Consider the following 20,513-nt stretch of genomic DNA (forward strand, 5'->3'; position numbering starts at 1 on the left):
CCTCCGCAGCGTCAGTGTTTGGACTCCTGTCAGCTGAAACTAAAAGCCCCTTTTTCTAATTTGATCCTGTATTTGTCATGCACTATTGTCTGGGGCACATGCAATCAGTGACTAAATAGATTAGCTGTAGAGTGTTGAAGCCAAACAACAAATTTGTGTTCCAGGTACCCAAAGGGGAAAGCTGGAAAAGAAAAGAATGACATCACAGTCTACATGATGGCTCAGTGAGGTGGGTGAGCATTCGTTTAAGAATTCAGTATTAGTCATCAGTTGGACAATAAAGGATGAGGATGCCTCAGTGTGGGAACAGTGATACAGATGTGACATCACAGAGGCCTTAAAGGGGTCAGGTGGACCAGTCAGCCCAAACCTGAGCTGGCATAAAGAGAGGCTGCTTTACTCTTCACCCCTGGCCTCTCCATCTCGTACTATAATCACACTGTTTACTCCAAAGGCACACTGCTCACAGCCGTCTCCAAGGAGCTCTAATCAAAAGCAAAGATTGAGTGGGGAGGGGAGAGAGGTAAAGACGTGTGTGTTTCACTCATCTCAGCGACCCCCCCTCCCCTGAAACCTCCAGCCAGAAGTCCACATGGTCTGTATCACATTATGAGCTCACCAGAGACGAGTCATGACTTCACCGCAGCAGAGCCAAGCCTAACACATCATTATTACAGCTCATTGTTTTAACCCAGAACCACGCGGGAGGCGTCCACACTGTACCCACACGCCCTCAGAGCGGCAGAGAAATCATCAAACAACACGGCCGTACATTATTATGAACATTTATTGGGCATAATGAGTATACAGATATCATGCGTATTTACAGCATATAAAAAGTTTCATAAAACCAAAGGAAATAATAACGGCTTACCGAAGTTTTACACATTTACAACAACACCCAAAAAAGGCATCTTGGCATCATGAGGAAACTCTTCATCGTTTGCTTTGAAAAAGAAATGTGGAACTGCAATGAAACCACGCAGGGGCCCCAAATCATCCGACTGAATATAATCTATATAAACATTTAAACTTTTCTTTAGTTTAAACACCCCTTTATAATGATAGCACTGGGATGAATGGCCCTTATCGAAGGTTATCAGCCTCATTAATATGCAGTTCGTTCTCATTCCAAGGTCGCCAAATACCAACACCTCTTGGTGTGTGATATTAATGCCAGGGGCACTCTTTAGCGTGTTTATGAGACGCCCCGGGATTGTACAGCAATGCTTGACTACACTTCCGCACAGGGTAGAAAGATGGCGAAGTGGATTACTAAAATCCAAAGTGGACTTTCACAGAGAGGACCGCTTTTTCGTGTCCTGTGTGTGACCAAAAGTCATTGATGTTTTAATGTAACGTTAATGTATATCCCATCATCCCGCACTGACGGTACTTACGTGATGTTTACGTGACGTTATGCTACTTAACAAACATACGTCTTTTAACCCAATGCATGCTTGATGACGCACTGGAGCCATCCTTACGACGAACCTTAGAGCGCATAGCTTCAGTGTCGCTGCCTGTATATGAGCGGCAAGTTTGCTACGTCCCACGAGCTATCTTAGTTTTTTCACTCGAATAAATACGTGAATAAAAATGTCTGTTATATGCAACAGATATATAAACGCCACCTGAATATCCGTCACTGACAAACCTTTCAGTCTTTCTGGCTGAATTAGCTAACCAGCTGTTGGTGTGCTTTGTGTTAACGTTAGCTGCTATGGCCATGCGGCAGCTCTGTGTGTGCTACTGAGTTAGCTGCTAACAAGTCTGTCACTGCACGGCAGCCCGATTTCCACGTCAGCTCCTTCAGCGGACACGACCCTAGTGTGTCAGAGCAGAGGATGCTGTTCATTGTTTCATAATTTTGAAACCGATTTTATGTACTTTTTAATCCTTCAAATTTTGCTGATGGTTAACGACACATTTTTCTGTGGTGTGACAAATTCGAATTTTAACCACGTGTTACCATGTATTTTGGCTGTGTGTCACCTACAGACACAAAATGGTGCCTTGTGCGTTGTTACCAGACACTGAGGGGTGTGGCGAAGCGTCAGTATTTGATGAATTTGGAATGAGTGCTGGTTGAGTTTAGTTTTGTTAGGTTGAGTTTCTGAAACTCCATGATTAGGTTCAGGAAAAGAAAATGGGTTTGTTGTTGACTTCTGGTCTCACACAGGACATGAACATCACTCTCCTGGTCCTTTGTTGTTTTTAAATTTAATTTCTACACCCACTGAGGGACGCCTTTTCGATCCAGATGACGACTGACACCGGCCTTCCAGTAACCTACTAGTAGACATAGCAGGCACCTTCTAACCCATATCTACAAGGCTGAGAACAACTGATAAGGCCCATTCAATCCAGTGATTACATTCGAAGTGAGTGGTTCAAACAAAGGCACAAAAAACACTCACACACATAGTACACAAATTACACAATTATAGAAAAACATGAGGTAGTCAAATGGTTAAAAAATACAATCATTAACTAGATGTATGGATGTGTGCTCCAATTACAGCTGTTCTGTGAAAAGATCTTCACGATAACAATGCTCCTTTATTTGACACAGCATTGGTATTTCATATTGATAACATTATCTTTTACATGCTGATGTAGGGGGAGTAATGGGGCATTTTCCCACCATGCACTTGGGCAAACAGCAGGGAGGAATGTGGATATTTTAACAGCGACTATCATGAACTGTATGGTTCGTGTGAGTGAAAGAATATCCCCAAATTGATCGCAAATGAGAAGATTAGATCCAGAACATAACTTGAGGCTCAGCCGCCGAACAGCGTGACACCACGAGGGGGTGGAGGAGATAATTACAAGTGGGGAGATGGTTTTGCCGAGGTTGATAAGAGCAACCTCAAAACTACAGGAATGTCCGAAAGCCTTAATCCCACAATGACCACTGATTATAGGCTGCGGCACATTTCCCCTCTGCATCTCTCACTGTTCTGTACACAGTGGGATACAGTGTTGTTGTTCACAATGACACTGCTCGATGACAGCGACAGTGGACTACATATCACCGCTGTGTATTTTCACTGTATAACTGTGGTTTTGGCACGGACGCACCTGGCAACAGGCCCGATAAAACAAACAACGCCGCTCTTAAACCAAGTGATTCTAATACTCAATAAAAACAATATTTTATTAAAAACAGTTGAGTTTCCAGAAACAAAATAACAGACAGTTGGATTTTCTCCACCCTCCATTCAGACAGAATACACACACACTTTATAAACATTCCACTTTCATTTTGGTTTAACTGCTGCTGCCATCTTTAGCTTTGATTTAAAGGGACAGTTCACCACAAAAAACAAAAAATAACATATTTCTCCTCTTACCTGTAGTGCTATTTATCAGTCTGGATAGTTTTGATGTGAGTTGCAGAGTGTTGGAGATGTCAGCCCTAGAGATGTCTGCCTTCACTCTAATATAATGGAACTAGATGGCACTCGGCTTGTGGTGCTCAAAGTGCCAAAAAAATACGTTTGAAAAACTCAACAGCAAAGTCTGTGCTGCATTACTTGTCATAGGAACAGTTTATGAGAACAGCCTGCCTTCAGTGTTTTATTTTATTCACAATGGGCGTGAATAAAATAATTGCGCGAGTGAATTACAGGTAAAGTCAATATAAAGACGCAATTAGACGTGAATTCCCACTGGGCAGTGCGATGAATGCAACGCTGATAATGTTAAATATGTGAATCAAGCAGCGCGAATTAAGCCAGTAGCACGATTTTGCGTTATACTCTTGAAAAATCTGACCTTCAGCAACTTCTCAGTGAAGATTCTCAGTCATCCAGGTCATGGTAATCGTAAGTGCTGTATCATAGGCAACTGGACTTGTTTGCGTTTCTTGAAGACGTTTCGCCTCTCATCCAAGAATCTTCTTCAGTTCTAAATGAAGGTGGTTGGTGATGGTTTATAGCCTGCAACTTTGCACCAGTCATTTAGAACTGAAAAAGATTCTTGGATGAGAGGCGAAACGTCTTCAAGAAACGCAAGCAAGTCCAGTTGCCTACGATATAGCACTTACGATGACCAGCAACCAATTTGCACCGCGATAGCCAATCAGCACTGAAATCCTCCAGAGACATATGACTTCGAGGATGTACAGGTGGATGTTTATTCATTGATTCAGCAATTTCACGCACATACGACACAAGTCAACAAAATATTCTAGCGTTCAAACTCGCGCGAGTGATGCGATGTGAAAAATCCAATCATGTTTTTTTAGTAAACACAACATTACGCCACTGAGCTAGCTAACGTTCGGCTCAGCCAAGATGGACGCCATCTTGTGCTGTCACCAACAGTATCTTGCCCATGAGCAGATGCACGCTTCCTTCTGCGTGGTGATACGGTAGGCAGAAAATAGTTCCTACATGAAACTGCTCACAACAAGGTCTGTGGATTGTCTTGAGTAACCAGGTTGTGATTTCTGGAAAGAGACATTGCTGTTGAGTTTTTCAAATGTATGCTTTTTGGCGCTTTGAGCACCACAAGCTGAGTGCCGTCCAGTTCCATCATACTGGAGAGAAGGCAGACATATCTACAGCTGATATCTCCAACACTCTGCAACACACACCAAAACAGTCTAGATTGATAAATAGCACTACAGGTAAGAGGGAAAATATGTATTTTTGATTTTGTAGTGAACCTGTCCCTTTTGTTTTTTCATTGATTGTAAGGGGGAGTTTTTGATATGGGTTTTGTTTTATGACAAAACAGTAACTGAGGAGGTTTGTGTGGGACTGACTCCATCATTAAGTATGTTAAAAATACAGTTTAATATTCATTAGTACAGCTGGTCCTCAATGATGTGAAATTTGTATTTAGGATATATTAATTTTATGAAAACTAATTAATAAACTGATTATCTATTGAAAACAGTGATCAGATGACAACCTGTAATCATATTTAAACAAATCATAAGGAGTCCATGAACAGAAGAAATGACCTGCAGGTAATGCTTTGTTTGAAAATCACATTCATTACAAACTCATCACATGTTTTATGACACATTCTTCAATAACACAACTGAAATTTAAAAGTATCAAATGTAAATATACATGATGTCAGTGCAGTGTCAAAGATTGTTAATGTCAACGACTGAAGTTTTTCAAATTAAGCTGTATATATATTTAAAAAGAAGCTGAATAATTTGTATTACAAGTATGAATATTTAATTTTGAGTTTCAGTGTCACAAAACATGCCACGAGCCCTTCATGAATAAACTGATTAAATCCCCCACAAGCGTGTGTTATGTACGAGCACATCCACAATTCACAGTACGTACACACATAGAATACAATAAATTTCTCTTGGTAAATATATTCCAAAATATAATTTTGTACACAAATATATATTTAGACTCTGTTCCCTCTGTAGAAAGCTTTACATGTGTTTACATAAAGAAGAAAAAAAAATCAAAAGCTTTGAGATAATATACATTCTGTTGTTCTGTTAAATCGATTCAGGGAGAGTTCCCTTCTCGGATTCGAAGGCCCCACATGCAGTCGGATAGAAACACATACAGGTTAAAAGAAGGCACTACAGCAAACATTCATATTATTCTGAGACGGTGGGGTACTCGTGGTGTTGCAGTTTAAAAATAAAAACATAAAAATATATATATGTCTATAGCAATGAGCTTCAGCTACAGCTTATTCAACACACTGTCAGTGCCAAGATTTATACAAAAAGGTAAGAAAATCCATACACTGTACACGGTTTGGCTTTGAACGTAACAAATCTGCTCCGTCTATGTACTGAAACATTTAGTTGAATAATCGATTAGTTCGTTGACAGAACAATAATCATCTTTAAGTTATTTATAAAGAGAAAAGGCCAAAAATGTGTATTTTGTTTTGTTTTGTTTTTTACAGTTTCTGAAGTACGTCAAGGTACGTCAACTAGACTTAGCCATGATTTTGAATCCATGTTCTTTAATTATACTTTAAAGTGAATTTATTATTTAGCGCCATGATTTTTATTTTATCACAACGTGCATCTCACACTGATAAATCTCGTCTAATCCAGAGATGTAAGATACAGAGAATGGAAGTTGCACACACTCTGCCTCATAACACTTTTGAGTATTTACAATATTCACAAAAAATATACAGGTCTTAAAAGATTATTGCATTTTGGGAAATATCCTCATTGGCTTAATTTACAAGAGTGAGCCTGAAGATTAGCCAGTTTAGCATAAAAACATGAAGCGGGGGAAACAGCGAGCTCAGAGGAATATTTTTTTTTTTATGTAACAGTAGCAACTTTTTCTTAAAAATGTTCATATATTTATCTGAGCTACCTGTTTTCTCTGCTGATCATCATCATTTGTATGTTACCCGCCCCGTGTTAGGTTGAAACCGTGAAGACAACTTTGTTTTCCTCACATGCCTCCACTGTAAACCAAGAATCCAAGAATTCAGAAATTTTTTGATGAACTGAAGTAAAATGGGGCCACATTTAGCAGCAAAACTGTATCAAAACATCCTTTAACAAACTCTCACACAACTCGTGCAGTATAATCCAAATCTCACTCCATTCATATGTTCAGTGCTGCAGTGTGTATGTTCAGTCCTTTCCAACAGGGACCTGATCGAAGGGTGCTCTCACACCTGCCCTGTTTGGTTCGGTTCAATCGAGCTCAAATTCGTTTGCCCCCTAAGTGCGGTGCATTTGGGCAGGTGTGAACACAGCAATCACACTCAGGTGCTCACCAAAACAACCAGATCGAGACCTTCTTGAAGAGGTGGTCTCAGTCCGGTTACAAACTAACTCTGGTGCGGTTCGTTTGTGGTGAGAACGTGTTCTGACCTCGATCTGCAAATTCTGACCAACCAAGAGCAGCTTTCTCACGTAAGGTATTTTATCTGGTCCGCTTGTAAATGCTGCCGTGAGAACATGAACCAACTCTAGGCAATTATACAACTGTGTAACAAAATTAGTCCCTGATTCAAACCAAAGCAAGACAACTCTAGGTCTGAAAGCACCCTGAAAGCGAACCTATCTACGCTCTCCTCAAAGCCAGACTCCACTGACAAAAATGTAAAGGTCATCTTATCTCACTGAACACAGGAGCTTCTGGTCAATCGCTGGCTTGATCAGTTAGGGTTATTGTGTGACTTTGGTGCTTTAGAAGGTTACTTCAGATTTAGCAAAGTCACACAATAACACAAAGAAACTATAGATCAAGGCACCGGTCATGTCACCAGTTGGTGAAAACCTTTAGTACAATTCCCCTTTAGAGAGGATCTGTCTGTTTAGGAAGCACAGAGTGCACGACTGGATAAATGAGACTTGGGTTATGCTGCACGAGTTGTGTAAGAGTTTGTTAAACAGATGTTTTTATTTAGTTTTGCTCTTGTTGAACGCAGACCCCTTATACTCCAATTCATCAAAATGTTCTCTGTTTATTTCGATTCTTCCTTCACTGTGGAGGCACGCCGGAAAAGCAAAGTTTTCTTCTCAGTTTAAAACGGGGTGATTTACAAGTGATCATTCTGTGGTTGAAATATTCCTTTTAAAGCACTCTTCTCCTCTAACTTTTGGACAAACAGCAAATAAACACATTTCCCAAAATGCTGAACTACATTAATGACTACTAGTAAAAGGGAACCCATAATGCCCCTATGAACTCAGACTCCTGTCTACTGAAATGCATCACTACAACTACTGTATAGAGAGCACTGGTAAACTATGCTTTACCAAGCTGCATGTCAAAATCCATTATGAGTGAAGAATGAGTACATTATAGAATGTGGTATTTTATCAGCATGTCTTTCACATTTTTCTTTCACATTTTTTGGCGTTAACTCTTCTGTATACATTCAATACCTACACTGCCTCGCATCTTTTTGAAGCCATTCTCTCTCTCTGCGTCGAGACGACCATTTCCTTTCTTACTGCACTTTGTCCGCATGTTAATAGTGGTTGCTTTGCTCCTTTGCCACCTTCAGGGTTGCATGTCGTGAAGTAACGTGTTACAGTCCAGCCATGAACATCACTCTCACTAATACTGACATCACTGCAGCCTGCTGTTGGAGAGCACCTGCTTGTAACAAACAGCCTAAGTCACACCATGTAAGGCCAAAACTAAAGGCTGTGTTGTGGTCAGAAAAAAGCAGCATTTGGATTGGAAAGAAATGCCTGGAATAAACTCACATTTGTAGTTTTTTTTAACTAAAGGTGAGGCTGCCAAGCTGGGTCTCACTACATTACAGAGCAGTAACACCAGGACAGTATATTTGTCTGCACACTTGAAGTGGCACAAAAGGAATTCATATAAGAACCAAAGGTGTAACTGTGTGGTTTTTTTCATGTCATATTTTTTTCCTTCCTATTGCATCCCCCAAAAATAATTCCTTTCATGGAAGGAGATCAACTAACCGGTCCCTGTGAACCGTCGGGCCCTTCCTGTGGCACGGCAGGGCTTTGTGTCCCGCTGGCCTGCGTCCTGGGCTACGCTGTGCTGCTGCTGGAGCAGGGCGTGCTTTGTGTGCTGCCGATACTGTGGGCTGCACTGCTGTTCTCTGAGGCCGGCTGGGACTTCTGGACCTGCTGCGTGCCAGCTGTCTCACCTAGAAAGAAAGAGAGGGAATGGAGAGGGAATGGAGAGGGAAGGAGGAGGGGATCGAACCAAGGGGGGGAGAATGTATATATATATTACAGAACGGCAGAGGTAGGCAGGGACATGATAAATTGGTTTGTTTAAAGCTACAAATTGCACTCCTCTGAGATGCTAGAAACCTCCATTGTTCCTCCGTACTCTGACGTTTAAAAAAAAAAAAGAAAGTGCTGGTTAATCTCCTGCTGTTTACTATGACTGTCACCACTTAAATCTGGCACTTGAGTTAAAATCAAATGATTTAGTCTGATGTTTTGTGCAGAGCCTTGTGCAAATTCACACATTCTTACTCATGCACAAGTTACAACTATCTAGTTTTCAGTACAAAGCACTTGGCAGATGTGCAAAGCAATGAAAGAACTCTGGACTTCATCTGCACTAACTTTTCCCATCCTCAATCGTAATCTGTCACAGACTCACAAACTGTTGGGACCAAAACGTTTCACCTCAGAGAGCCCAGAAACAACCAGTCACATCCTATCTGACAGATGATATTTTGAACCAAAGGAGAAGAGAATGATTCACATTCATGGAGTTCATTTCTTTAGTTATCTGGATTCAATTAGCCTGGCTTTAGCAGATAAAGCAGAACAAACACAAGACAGGACCTTCTGACTGGAGCTCCAACCACTGACTGGTTTATTGTTCTATGTCTAAATAAGCATTCATTTCGTAGACTCTTGGGATAATAAAAGTGCTTACGTTTGTTTGCAAAAAATGTCTCTGACAGACAATGAACGAGCTTTTGAAAAAAAGCCAAGTCTGTGTTTAATTTCAGTATTTGGCACGATTATTACTGCAGTTGTTTCCTTGTTTGCTTCCTAGTTTTATTCCTCCAAGAAAAAATGAGAACACACAATAAAATGCTGTCTCTTAAACAAAGTTTTTTTTTTTGCCAACAGTTTGGGTTGTACTAAAAAGTTGTGTGTGTGCTGCGTATATGACTGTCATATGTGTCCACAGGCTATCTTGCATCCCACTCCCTCTTCGGGGCCCCTTCGTTCTGCTAATGTTTACCAGAGCAGAGCTGCCAGCGGTCTTTCCCTCGCAGGACCAAGAGCTGTACAAAACAAAGGCACTTGGATCCACCTCATCTGTCTGAGGAAATATAAATTCTCAAGTCCAATATTATCTTTCTAGACGGGAGAGATAAGAGCTGCTTTAATGTCACAAAGACAAGCTGTGTGTAAAAACTCTGCATGGGGTTGCTGCCAAAGATGTATGACTATGGGACAATTTGCCTTTGCCTAAATCACAACAGCAGAAGCACAACTTAAAACTACAAATATGAACTTCATGGTGGCGCTAGAGGAAAGTTCAGAGGATCACAAAAGTCATTAGAATCCATCTAATGGGTAACATGAATGTGGGGGCAAAATTTCATCTCAATCCATCCCAGTTGTTGAGATATTTCAGTCTATCCAAAATAGAGGAACGACCAACCTACATGAGCTGCTAGCGTGGCTAAAAGATGAAGCTGTTGTGCAGTTTCTCCTCATGTTTGTCATTCGGACTGTTTTCACAATTGGTTTGAATTTTCAGCCCAATCACCAGAATAAATGTTGGCATTGTATGTTTCTTCATATGTAGCCCATATGTTCAAACATAGCGTTCTTTAAATTCCAGCAATGCTGTGGTTTACATGCAGTTATATTTAGGCACAAAAAACACTTATGATTAAGACAAGATCGTAGACCATTTTGGCTTAACATACCAGGTTTTGTTGCCACAATCACAGCTGGAAATGCCTGGATGTCTCACTTTAAAAAAAAACAGGTTTTCTGCTACAATTATGGCTGGAAATGCAAAGATGTTTTGCTAAAAAAACACCCAGTTTTAGTACCACAATCACAGCTAGATATGACCTGAAATGTAAAAAAAAAAAAAATTGCAGCTGGAAATGCTGCGACATCTCACAAAAAACACCTGGTTTTGGTGCCTCAATTGTGGCTGGAAATGCCGTAAGATCTCCCCAAAAAACACCCAGTATTAGTGCCACAATTGCCACTGGAAATGCTGTGACATCTTGCTAAAAGACATTTGGTTTTGGTGGCACAATCACAGCTTGGCCTAGGTTTCACGCCATCTACAATCCCTACCTCCCAATGACAGTCAGCTCATACACATGTAATCTGAGCTATATCACTGTAGATATATTGATATGCTACACACAAAATGTACAGATGTAACATATCCATGGTTTGCAGAAATGTACAATGCCAACAATTTCTTCTGGCGACTGGGCTGTATGTGTCATTCGTATGCTATTTCAGCGATTGAGCAGAGGTGAGGAGCAGATCTCTTGGCAGTCATGAGTGCAGCCCTGGCAGAATGCAGACCTACCGTACTGTTTGTGCCAAGATAATGAGCAAAATGTCAAATAATATATTGTGAGGTGCTTTTTAAAGCATTTAAACTAGTAATTGCCTTATTTGGAATTAAACTGTAATGGACAAAAAACCCAAAATATAATGCCAGTGAGTATCTGTAACTTAAAAAAGTTTCTTTCTCAAGAGGCCAGGAACACTGTCCTCAGAGCCTGAGGGGAAAGACCCAGATCTGTTTTCATGTTTCATCACTCTGTACACAAGTTTAAAATACACGCTGAACTGATATTTTTGGTGGTTGTTTTGGGGGATCTACATTCGAGGGGTTTCCATGGAACTGCCAATATTTCCTTGTAAGGTCATTTCAGCCAAGAGAGCTTAACACACCCAGCTGAGGCCTATTTAAATAACATCAACAGGAACATGTGCCTTTGTCTCTATGTTGTGAAAGTCCTTCCAGAACTGCACCTGTTTATCTATACATGTTCACTTCTACTATCTGTGGAAAACCAGCCAATAAGGCATGTGTTTCTTCGTCACTCCGGGGAGCCCATAAAGCTGAAATAAAGTGGCTTTCTAAAAAGGAGCCAGTAACAATATTGTGATAATGATAAGGGCACTAAAATCTGACAGTTGATCTTTTCTGCTGCATGAAATCCTGTCCGGTAAACACTTGTAGCTGTGACCAAGCATGACTGGAACAGTTTGTGACAGATCTGACAAGTATCAGGGAGGAAGATTTACCAAACCAACCGTTTAACACTGTCCCACTGCGAGCTTCTTCCAAACTGTAAACTCAGCGTAAACTTAAACACTCTTAAACACTGATGTTTTTTCTAAAAGCCCGACTCCTAAACTCAAACATCCTGACCCCGTTTATGAAAGACGTCCATGGCTAACACATCAGCCACGGGGCCACAGGTCAATGGCATGGCGGATCACCATCCAAGCATTCAGGCCGACGAGAACAGGGCAGCTCTATGCAACGGTGAACTCAGGGGGCTGCTGGGAGCGCACTTCCTCCCAGGGGTCAGCTGGGGTCGGTAGGCTGGGGACGAAGGGGAAGGTCTTGGCATCTAATGGACAGATTGTGTGTCTTTTCCTGTGAGGGCCGCTAAACCCAACAAGGGGAATTTCCAACTCGTCCTCAGCCATTGTACTGAGAATATTCGCTGACCACCCCGCAGCTCCCAAAACATTCAAAGGCAGGAAAGAGAAGAGTCCTCACTGCTGACCAACAGGATATATTTACAGTAGGGGAGTCAATATGTTATTGTGAACAGGCCGCTGTCAGCAGCAGGATGTTTGGCATTCCCAGCGGCACATTTCTGGCACTGAGACACTCGGACATTCCTCTGCATCTTATCTTTTCATTATTGGGGAGAGGTGAGCCGGGGCCGCGGAGCAGCAGGTAAAGGACCTACCTGTGTGTGAGTAGATAAACCACAGGGCTCCGGTCAACAGAGCCCCGATCACAAAGGCTGCGAAGGCGATCCCCACCACTGTCGGAGTGTCCAGCACGTACAGCGTTTCTGGGAAACAAAGCAGCACACAGTTCATTTTAACATGAGAAGGTATGGGAATTTAAGACAGTGAATTGTGGCCACTGTAGGTAAAATAATAATAATAATGCAGAGCTGGGGGAAGGAGTCATATTCCAGGTGATAACTCTGAAATTCATAATTTACTCTCTGACTATAAAGGGACAAAAACAAATGTAGGAAAACAGAAAATTCTCTGGGACTATAAAGTGCATTTAAGTAAATTTATCAGACAGGGCATTCAACGTTTTCTACAGGAAAGTCAGGTGACATAGTATAAAAAGTGACAGTCCACATAGGGAGGAAGTAGTGGTGGATGAAAAGGTCAAGCACAGGACTTTCACCCAAGAGACTGGCGTTTGTGTCCTGTGTGGATCGATGTTAGCTTATTATATTCAGTTTTTAGAATGTATTATGTTGCTGAATGAACACTGTGTATGCACACTTTAGCAGAACCGTACAAGATAAAGCTATGAGGTTCCTTGGAAAAAATAAAAATTAAAAATATCAAGCTTTATTTCTTGAAAATTTGTGTGTTTTTTTCCCCCGTTAATTTACCACTCTAATCTCACAGATTATTCAGGGTTTTTTTCCTGAAAATTTATGACTTTAATCTTGGAAGTTATGAATTTTTCCATCTCCATATTTTGTTTTAATTTGTACCTACAGTGGCCCTAATATGCTGTTGTACTATGGGGCCTCAAAGTGTTTTAATATCGAAATAACTACAAAAAACAAATAAAGCCAATCATTTGTTAAATAATAATAAAATAAATATAAATAAATAATACAAATTTAAAAATAACAAAAATAAAATAATAATCATGTTCATATGATTATCTACCTTATAATGTATTATTTATTTATTCAATTAAATCCACATACAAAGACAGAGGTATAAATATAAAGGAGAGGAGAAAGATAGTGTAATACAAAACTTACTCTCATGACGATCCCGTGGGTTTGGGGGGGCAATGTTTGGAGGAGTAACTGCAAAATAAAATAAAAATGTTACTTTAATGTTTGTTGACCGTTATGTATAGTGATACACAGTATACATTATGGATTTTAATTACTCAAAGTCAGCCTGTCAGCCTCAGGCCAGAGGAGCGGCAGATCACTGATATTAGCCCGTGTTGATAAGTGTGATACAGAAACTTGAACCAGGAAGACGCTGAAAGAGAGCAGCTATTCTGTGAGCTGACAGGGTCCTAAAGGATGAACCTACTGACTCCGACCAGTTTTTCAAGCCATCTGGAAGGCTTTCAAAAGTGAACTTAGCTGTAATGATGTCTTAACAAACAATACAAAGGCGCTTGTGTACGGGCAAACTCAAGGGGCGAGCGTGGTGCACGTCCAAGACTCTGGCACAATGGCTGCTATTCTTGGAGAGAACACCTTTGAGTTTTCATTTCGCATAATGGATGATGACAGGCCATCAGAGAGGACTTTAATTTCAGAGGGGTCGATGGCCAGAGGACGTCCTCCCTGCCACCCCCCACCACACCGCTCCAGTGTTATCTGCCCCGTGTGACTTGTTGTGCTAAGATTACAGAGAGTGGTCAGTAATGCTCTCAGCCACACACAGAGGAAGAGCACACTCAGGGGACGCCAGCTGAAGCAGGACTTAACTCTCACTTTTAAAAATGGTGGCTGAAATGGACAATATGGTCACCATTTCTAGTCTAAGAGCATCCATTGGTATCAAGCTGATTACTTCTTGTCCCTTTTCAAATATGGGGAACAACACTCTGCGGGACGTCAGTCAGGTCTTGACTTTTCTTCACTAGACTAGACAGCACACCAGGAGTTAAACTCATGACATATGTTTGCAATTTTAAGCCATGGTTGGAACAGTTCTGATATCTCGACGAACGTCATATGTTTATATAAGTTGTCCTGCTATGGAATGAGAGAGCACCCCTGCGTAATGATTTGTTTTTGTTCAACTCTGACCTCTCCTCACACAGCGCAGAAACCACTGATGTCGCCTCTGTGAGACCCTTGGCGCTGCTCGACAGCAGACTTGAGTTTAAATCGACATTTCAAAGCTTGTTACGCAATAATTTCCGTCCATATGGCCGTTAGCACCACATACAACTGATGAACATGCAGTGGTTCCCTGCAGGGTTCTTATAAAGGACCTGCTCACACACCTTCCTCTCTAATACACTGCACTTGTTGATGAAAAATATAGGAGGTGTGGATTCATTCATTCATCTTCTAACCGCTTCATCCTCTTGAGGGTCGCGGGGGGGCTGGAGCCTATCCCAGCTGACATCGGGCGAGAGGCAGGGTACACCCTGGACAGGTCGCCAGACTATCGCAGGGCTGACACATAGAGACAGACAACCATTCACGCTCACATTCACAACAACGACAATTTAGAGTTATCAATTAACCTAGTCCCCAATCTGCATGTCTTTGGACTGTGGGAGGAAGCCGGAGTGCCCGGAGAGAACCCACACTGACACGGGGAGAACATGCAAACTCCACACAGAAGGGCTCCCACACCCGGGATCGAACCGGCAACCCTCTTGCTGTGAGGCGAGAGTGCTAACCACCACACCACCGTGTGGATGATTTATCCTATTTTAATGGTCACAATCTGCTGAGGCATAAATCCAAACTCACGTACAAGCAGAAACATTACTTTCTTCTCAGTTTTAAAAAGATATGCTTTGAGTTTTATGATAAATTTAACAAATTAAGCTTCTTGATATCCGGCCAGTGAACACAGCAGGCCATGGAGAGAACAGACAACCTCATTTAGCAGTGATACATCATGAAAGATATCTATCTATCTATCTAAAAACAGCTACTTTGAAAGATGAGCAATCTGAAGGGTCAACACATACACTAATAAGAGATATCTTACACTCTCAGACTGTCCAATATTTCTAATAAAAAAACCTGATATTAAATGTTTTCTTTTAAAGCAGATAAAGATATAGTCATTGTGATATACATAAAACAAACATACAGTTTTTTTTTTTTTAAATCTTTGTCCTTTATTCTTTGCAGACTAAAACTAAACTTGTACTGGTGTACAATAAAATCCACTCTGCTAACCTCTCTAATAAATGATACTTTTCAACTTTTCCTGAACGTTACCAGATCCATAAAAAAAAGGCATAAAATTTATCGCGAAGCAATAAATCTACTTCTGATGGCAGGGCTTTGAGGCTGTTATGTTTTTCCATGCACCAAGTTGGCCACAAGTGGCCCTCTTTGATTTGTAGATCAAGCTGAGCTCTTTGGGATGCTGTCCAGTGCAGAGCTGTGGCCCTTGAAAAGGCAGCTTGTTTTGTTTGCCATCCTAGCATAAGAGATGCCTTTGTGTTATGAAACACGGCCTTTGAAATTGAGTTATTTTTTTCACTGTGTTTATTGCATATCTGTGTTTACTTAATCTGTTCCATGGAAAATAAACCCGCTGTGCTGGCACTGTGGTGTGGGCAGTGCATGTTGCTGCCTACTATGGACTACTTTCACTCACTCAGTACTTTAAGTTTCAGAGTTTCTCTTCACCAGTAGCTTCAGCAGCTGCTCTAACATCACCACTAACTTCTGTGCTGAAAAGTGGCTGCATCTATACCTGAGCTCAGCTGTGAAACCCTATGTTACATTAAAATATAATAAATACATCACTTCTGTTCAGAAATTTACTGCACCACTCTGATGTTCACACCAGAGCCTGACTAATACTGCATTTTTAAAGCTGACTGACCTTTTCATTGCTATTCTGTTATTGGAGCAACAACTCTGGTCCCTGTTTACTTCCTGTCAGCGACTGCATTAACAAATTATCCAATCGGAAATAAAAAAGGGACCCATTTAGGGTGCAGTTGGGTGCAATAATCAAACTGCCACCAATATTTTTTAGTATATGACTTCATTCTCACAACACCTCTTGAATGTATATATATTCATTCAACATATAATGCACATAACTGTATGTATTCTTATGTTAACTCTTATTCTATTCTTGTTTTATTCTATTGAGAGTTAAATATTCACGCTTACAGCCTCAGCACAGTGACAACATATATTTTATTTTTATTGTGTTTTTCATATCTTAAGTACTACTGTTAAACACTGTAGCATTGTGCACATTTTAGTTTCTATTTTATCTTATTTTATTGCTTTATATTTACATACTTCTATTTCATACTCTTGTAACAGCGACTGTAACAAATTTCAATTTCCCCTCTGGGATCAATAAAGTATTTCTGATTCTGATTAAATGTTTTATGTTGTCAAGTTAGAGAAAGTCTATTGACATTTGAGAGTTTTAAAAATGTGAAAAAAATCTTTGTTTTTTGATAAAAAAGATAACATAAACCGACATTTTGATTAAAAAGAGTTGAGGCCGACAAAATGTATTGTGCATATGTCCTCAACTAACAATTACTTTCATTATTAATTAATTTACCTGTTATTTTTCCTGATTAATTGATTAATCAAATCTATTGGACTGTAAATAGTCAGAAAATAGTGGATAAAATCACAATTCAAACTGCTTGTTTTGTCCATCCTACAATCTCAGGGCACTTTCACACCAATCTCATTTGGGACTTTTCAGGTTGATTATAACCAATATCATCGGTGTGAAAGCTCCCCAGATCACAGCTCAGACTGAAAAGCCGAACCTCGGTCCAACACAGAGGTGGTCTCTGAAACATGGTTCAGTTCCTTCCTGGTCATTTTTTCGGATGGTTTGGACTTTTGGGCCAATTACAGGAAGTTTTGGCAGGCCATCGTCATATGATAAGAGTAGTGTAGCACCTCAGTGTGTAGTGTGTGTGTGTGTGGTTGAGTAACAGAGAGAATCAGGGGCGTTGCACCAGTTTCTGGGCCCTATGCATGAGCAATCTCTCTGGGATCCACACCCTTCCTCTCTTGATCCATGTCTCTTTCACGCACATATTTTTTTTTTTTTTACAAAATCAGTTTGCTTTCTTTCCCTTCCTTTCTTTCTTTTCTTTTAGAACCCGAATTTCCCTTTCTTGGGGAAAGACATGACAGTGTACGCTGGTGCTTGCTCTGCTTTAGCTACGTCTAGAGACAAACCTAGTGGAAGGGTGGACTAAACCATTGTGTGTCTTTAAGGGGTAAGAAGAGCCTCAAAGAGCTACCACTATTTTTTATACAAAATTCAGTCTTACAACTGATTTATTCAGCCAAATGCAAACCAAACCAAACTTTTCAAGCCCCCCCTTTCCCATTGAGACCCTGGGAAATCAGTCCCATTTTTGCCCCCACTACAACGCCCCTGGAGAGTGACGGTGGCTGCACTCAGACCAGACAGGTGTTGGCAATCAGAGTCGAGGAGAAACTAGCTGTGAAGTTGTGAAGTGGTAGTAAATGTACAGTGTAGGTTTTCGTTTGTCCATGAACAACGCTATGTAACAAAATGAACAGTGGTAGTACATGGGGGAGAGGAAGATATGACTTTGTAAAGAGTCAGTTGGAAAAACCCTCAAAAACTCTGACACTTCAATAACTTTCAGAGAGGATGGTAGAGCCCCTCCAGAAACCACTCTATGTCAAGTATTGGGGTGCAGCTCATTTTGGTGATGACAACAAGAAATAGGTATGTCATGTGTAATTACTTAGTGTGCTGACATAATTGCAATGTGAAACCAGAACTAACTAGATCAAATGTATACAGTGTAACAAACATGTGAACCTCGGTTAAGATCGTGGTTCAGACCTTCAGATGTGAAATGGCTCAAAGGTATTCGGGTATAACCACAGTACACTAAGAATACCAGTAAATATTCACATTTGAGAGGCTGGCACCAGTCAATTTGCTAATTAATGATTCATCAAAATTGTTCCAATAAAGTTCCAGTCAATTGAGTCATAGTTGCAGCTCTAACAAAAACAAACTTGTCAGCTTGGGCAGATCCAAAGGCCAACCCTGGAATTGGATTGGTCATCCCAGATACCACAAAATTGGCTTCTGCCTCCTTGCAGGGTGAGTGTTTAGCCCTCAAGTTGTTTCCAATACCATCTTTGTATGGATGTGTCATGTGTTATTGAATCAAGATCAAATTCTCGAAAAATCCTGGAACCACTACAGCTTGTTGGTGCTTTCGGGTGGGCAAACTATGTGTGTTAGACTCTTTCGCAAACAGATCTTTGTCATTTCTCCTCTGCAATATAAACCCACAATGAACAATATCACCAGCAGAAGTAAAAGTAACAGCCAACCCTAGATTCACTCTAGTCTGTTATATTTGTGTTTTCACGAATTTGGTAACTTCCTCTTGGATGCATCCTGCTTACAATCTGACACCTGATTGCCACCTTTTTATAAACCCCAACCTTGCCTGTGGGCTGCGTCCAGGAGGGTCTAGGACACAGCAAAATAAGGAGAAAACTATAATCACCACCTTGCCTCCATGAACCAGTCTAGTTGCACTTAAAGTCTACTTCCACATGTTTGAAAATATGGATGCTTCCCCCCAGCAACACAGAAGATCTACAAAATCATTCATTCATTTTTCGTAACTGCTTATCCTGTTAGGGGTCGCACTGGGGCTGGAGCCTATCCCAGGTCATATTGGGCAGGTAGACAGGTCACCGGACTATTACATAACACATAGAGACAGACAACCATTCACACTCACATTCACACCTACGGACAATTTAGAGTCACCAATTAACCTGCATGTCTTTGGACTGTGGGAGGAAGCTGGAGTACCCAGAGAAAACTGACACAGGGAGAACATGCAATTCGAACCCCCATTCCCTTTTACTGTGGAACCCTCTGACTGTGAGGTGACAATGCTAACCACTGCACCACCGTGCCGTCTCCATACAATCGGCACAGTTTTAAGGTGGACACCAAAGATAAGTGTCACCTATTCAGTATCCGACCAAATGTCTCTTCTTCTGTTCCTGATAATGGCCAGAAAAGTTTTTTTGCAGAATATTATGATGTCACAGTGACACTGACCTTGACCTTTTGAATGTAAAATGACATAACATCATCATTTTATCCTTTTAGAGATGTGTGTGAAATTTTGTCACAATCAGCATATGAATTCTTGAGTTGAAACATGAGGTCACAGTGACCTTGAACTTTGAATACCAAAATCTAGTCAGTTCATCGTTGAGTGAGTGGATGTTTCTGCTAAATTTGAATAAATACCTTTGAGGCATTCTTGAGACATCGCATTCACAAGAAGGGGACAGACAGACGTACTTATGGACGGACAACCCAAAGATAAATACACCACCGCACAAAGAGAGTGGGTCATCAGTGATGATTAAGAGGAATTACTTTTGTATGAGTCTATATGTTTTGTTTTAGGGAAATCCTGCTTATTATACATTCATATAGGCCAATATCGGCCATGCTGATATATCTGTCAGGCTCCAGCTTACATTGATTAAAATGATGTGATTTGTATTAAATTCATGAGTCAATAAAGTTGACTCAAACTGACCACGGGTCTCTTGTTGATGTCATTGCTCAGAGGGGATGCTGATTTGAAAAGCTGTGGCAGTTCACCAGAGACTGGGCACTCATGATATCACCCCATCTCAGTTTATTTCATAATTAGTCAAATGTGACGGTTGTCGTGGTTACCTCAGGCCTCCCCCACATCTGCACGCTGCTCCCTCCCTCTGATCACACTCGCAACCCATGAGACAATACAGCAAGCGATTGAATGAGTGACTAAACAAGTGATGATCGAGGGGCCTTTAGGCTCTGGCTGGACTCCCAAAGCCAACAAGAGGACCTCCACTCCCCTCACACACACACACACACACACACACACACACACATACACCCCTCCCTTCTTCCCCCCTCTCTAGTGGAAAGGGGAGGCCACAGTGAAGGCCGTAACTGAAAACAACTGGAACTCAGTGTTGTATGACTCCTTTTTTTCCACCTCTCCCTCAGCATGGACTGGTCCAGAGCAGCCGAACTGGGCCTCAGTGTTAGCACACTCCCCTTTACTGCAGTCAACCAC

The 20,513-nt window shown here is 41.0% G+C and overlaps 1 protein-coding gene across 1 annotated transcript in view; it reads right to left on the reverse strand.

The window, feature by feature from the left end:
- Positions 1-780: 780 nt before the first annotated feature.
- Positions 781-20,513, reverse strand: part of tgfbr3 (transforming growth factor, beta receptor III) — a 99,127-nt gene continuing 79,394 nt past the window's right edge. Inside the window, exons 15-17 of the mRNA XM_049587404.1 lie at positions 13,465-13,512; positions 12,406-12,513; positions 781-8,607 (exon numbers count right to left, since the gene is read on the reverse strand). Coding sequence (XP_049443361.1) covers positions 8,489-8,607; positions 12,406-12,513; positions 13,465-13,512 — 275 coding nt within the window. The 3' untranslated portion in view covers positions 781-8,488. The remainder of the gene's footprint in view (positions 8,608-12,405; positions 12,514-13,464; positions 13,513-20,513) is intronic.

The sequence above is a fragment of the Epinephelus fuscoguttatus genome, linkage group LG10, assembly GCF_011397635.1.
Source record: "Epinephelus fuscoguttatus linkage group LG10, E.fuscoguttatus.final_Chr_v1".
NCBI classification, from domain to species: domain Eukaryota; kingdom Metazoa; phylum Chordata; class Actinopteri; order Perciformes; family Serranidae; genus Epinephelus; species Epinephelus fuscoguttatus.